Source organism: Babylonia areolata, chromosome 31 (assembly GCF_041734735.1).
Source record: "Babylonia areolata isolate BAREFJ2019XMU chromosome 31, ASM4173473v1, whole genome shotgun sequence".
NCBI lineage: Eukaryota > Metazoa > Mollusca > Gastropoda > Neogastropoda > Buccinidae > Babylonia > Babylonia areolata.
This window is the reverse complement of record NC_134906.1, coordinates 19,936,452-19,938,951: the sequence shown is the minus strand read 5'-3', so window position 1 is coordinate 19,938,951 and position 2,500 is coordinate 19,936,452. Positions and strand designations below refer to the sequence as shown.

At 43.5% G+C, this 2,500-nt stretch overlaps 1 protein-coding gene across 1 annotated transcript in view; it reads left to right on the top strand.

Annotated features, from left to right (window-relative positions):
* Window positions 1–2,500, top strand: part of LOC143275937 (uncharacterized) — a 30,685-nt gene that overhangs the window by 18,128 nt on the left and 10,057 nt on the right. Inside the window, exon 6 of the mRNA XM_076580285.1 lies at window positions 1,528–1,655. Within this exon, the coding sequence (XP_076436400.1) occupies window positions 1,528–1,655 (128 nt within the window). The remainder of the gene's footprint in view (window positions 1–1,527; window positions 1,656–2,500) is intronic.

Genomic DNA, 2,500 nt, shown 5'->3' with positions numbered 1-2,500 from the left:
CATGTGTGAATGGATGTGAGACATGTACCGGTGTGTCCATGTGTAAATGGATGTGAGAGATGTACAAGTGTGAATAGATGTGTGAGATGTACAGGTGTGTCCATGTGTAAATAGATGTTTGAGATGTACAAGTGTGAATGGATGTGTGAGATGTACAGGTGTGTCCATGTGTAAATGGATGTGAGAGATGTACAAGTGTGAATGGATGTGTGAGATGAACAGGTGCGTCCATGTGTGAATGGATGTGAGAGATGTACAGGTGTGTACATGTGTGAATGGATGTGAGAGATGTACAGGTGTGTCCATGTGTAAATGCATGTGAGAGATGTATAGGTGTGTCCATGTGTAAATGCTTGTGAGAGATGTATAGGTGTGTCCATGTGTAAATGCATGTGAGAGAAGTACAAGTGTGAATGATGTGTGAGATGAACAGGTGCGTCCATGTGTGAATGGATGTGTGAGATGAACCGGTGTGTCCATGTGTGAATGGTGTGAGATATGTACAGGTGTGTCCATGTGTGAATGGAATTGAGATATGTACAGGTGTGTCCATGTGTGAATGAATGTGGGTGATATACAGGTGTGACCATGTGTGAACTGACATGAGAGGTGTTACAGGTGTGTCTGTGTATAAAATGGACATGAGAGATGTGCAGCTGTAAGTGGATGTGAGAGATGTACAGGTGTGTGCATGTGTAGACAGATATGAGAGATATATACAGGTGTATATATACAGGTGTGTCTGTGTATGAATGGATTTAGAGATGTACAGGTGTAAACTGACATGAGAGATGTTCAGGTGTGTCTATGTACAAATGGATGTGAGAGATGCACAGGTGTAAATGAATTTTAGAGATGTACAGGTGTAAACAGAAATGAGAGGTGTTCAGATGTAAACGGACATGAGAGACGTACAGGTGTAAAAGAATGTCAGAGATGCTCAGGTGTAAACAGAAATGATAGGTGTACAGATGTAAATGGAAATGAGAGACGTACAGGTGTAAATGAATGTTTAGAGATGCACAGGTGTAAACAGACATGAGACGGACATTTGAGATGTACAGGTGTAAATGGACATGAGAGACGTACAGCTGTAAATGAATGTTAAGAGATGTACAGTTGTAAACAGACATGAGAGACGCACAGGCGTAAACGAACGTCAGAGATGCGCAGGTGTAAACGGACATGAGAGACGTACAGGCGTAAACGAACGTCAGAGATGCACAGGTGAAGCGTAAATGAACGTCAAGAGATGCTCAGGTGTAAACGGACATGAGAGACGAGACGTACAGGTGTAAACGAACGTCAGAGATGCACAGAAGTAAACGGACATGAGAGACGTACAGGTGTAAACGAACGTCAGAGATGTACAGGTGTAAACGGACATGAGAGAAGTACATGTGTAAACGAACGTCAGAGATGCACAGGTGTAAACGGACATGAGAGACGAGACGGACAGGTGTAAACGAACGTCAGAGATGCACAGGTGTAAACGGACATGAGAGACTTACAGGTGTGGCATTGCAGAGTGCCTGGAGCCGGGCTTCGTGGCGGAGGACCAGTTTGTCTTGCTGTGCCAGAGGCAGGCCAACTACCATAGCCTGTGCGTCCCACACTGCCGCCTGCTGTCAGCGCTTAGCACGCCTGACGGGGCGGTAAGGTTCAGGCCTTTTCTGTTTCGTTCGTTCTTTAGTTTAACGTCTTTTCACTGTAAGTGATATTAGAGGAGGGAAGGAAAAAAATCGAGTGGGAGGAGGGGGAGGGGGCTGGGGGAATTACTGTGTACGCATACGAGTAAGTGAAAGTGTGTGTGTGTGTGTGTGCGTGTGTGTGTGTGTGTGTGTGTGAAAATTATTGATTTAAGTTTTGTTTAAAAAATAAACAAAAAATCATAACAATATAACATATTTCTAATGAAAAACTAACAACTATAACAGCGAACCAACTGGACTGTTTAACAAGGAGTTAAAAAAAGTCATACATTAGCAATGGACTGCTGAAGATCGTCAACACTGAAGATGATTTCAGTTCAGGGATTTGAGACTTTAACATATCGCAAGTTGGTATATGTCTATTTTCTATGTCTCAACACTCGGCTTATATCACAGATTGACATAAGTTTTACATTTGGGCCAACAGCAAAGTGAGAGCTGTATTGTCAGTGGTTTCTCCAGTCAATGGGAAATCATTTACAGCTTAGTCTTTTGTGAAGGACTATGACTCTCAAACTAGGAGGCAAAATTGCACTGGTTCTTCGTGCTGCAGCCTTGTGGGCAAGTTGGCCTTTGGGAACCATCCCAATGCCGACTGTCCTAAAACCCTCTTGGCTGAGAGAGTGGGGATGTAATTTGGGCAAGACACTCTCCACTATAATCAAATTCTAACCCAAATAGTCGGAACAGCAGTTGCCTCCTCTGCTGTTCTGATGGTCATAGTCGGACACGACTGACTATCATATATGTCTCTGATTACCTGCAAGGCTTTGTCATTGCTGCTGCAT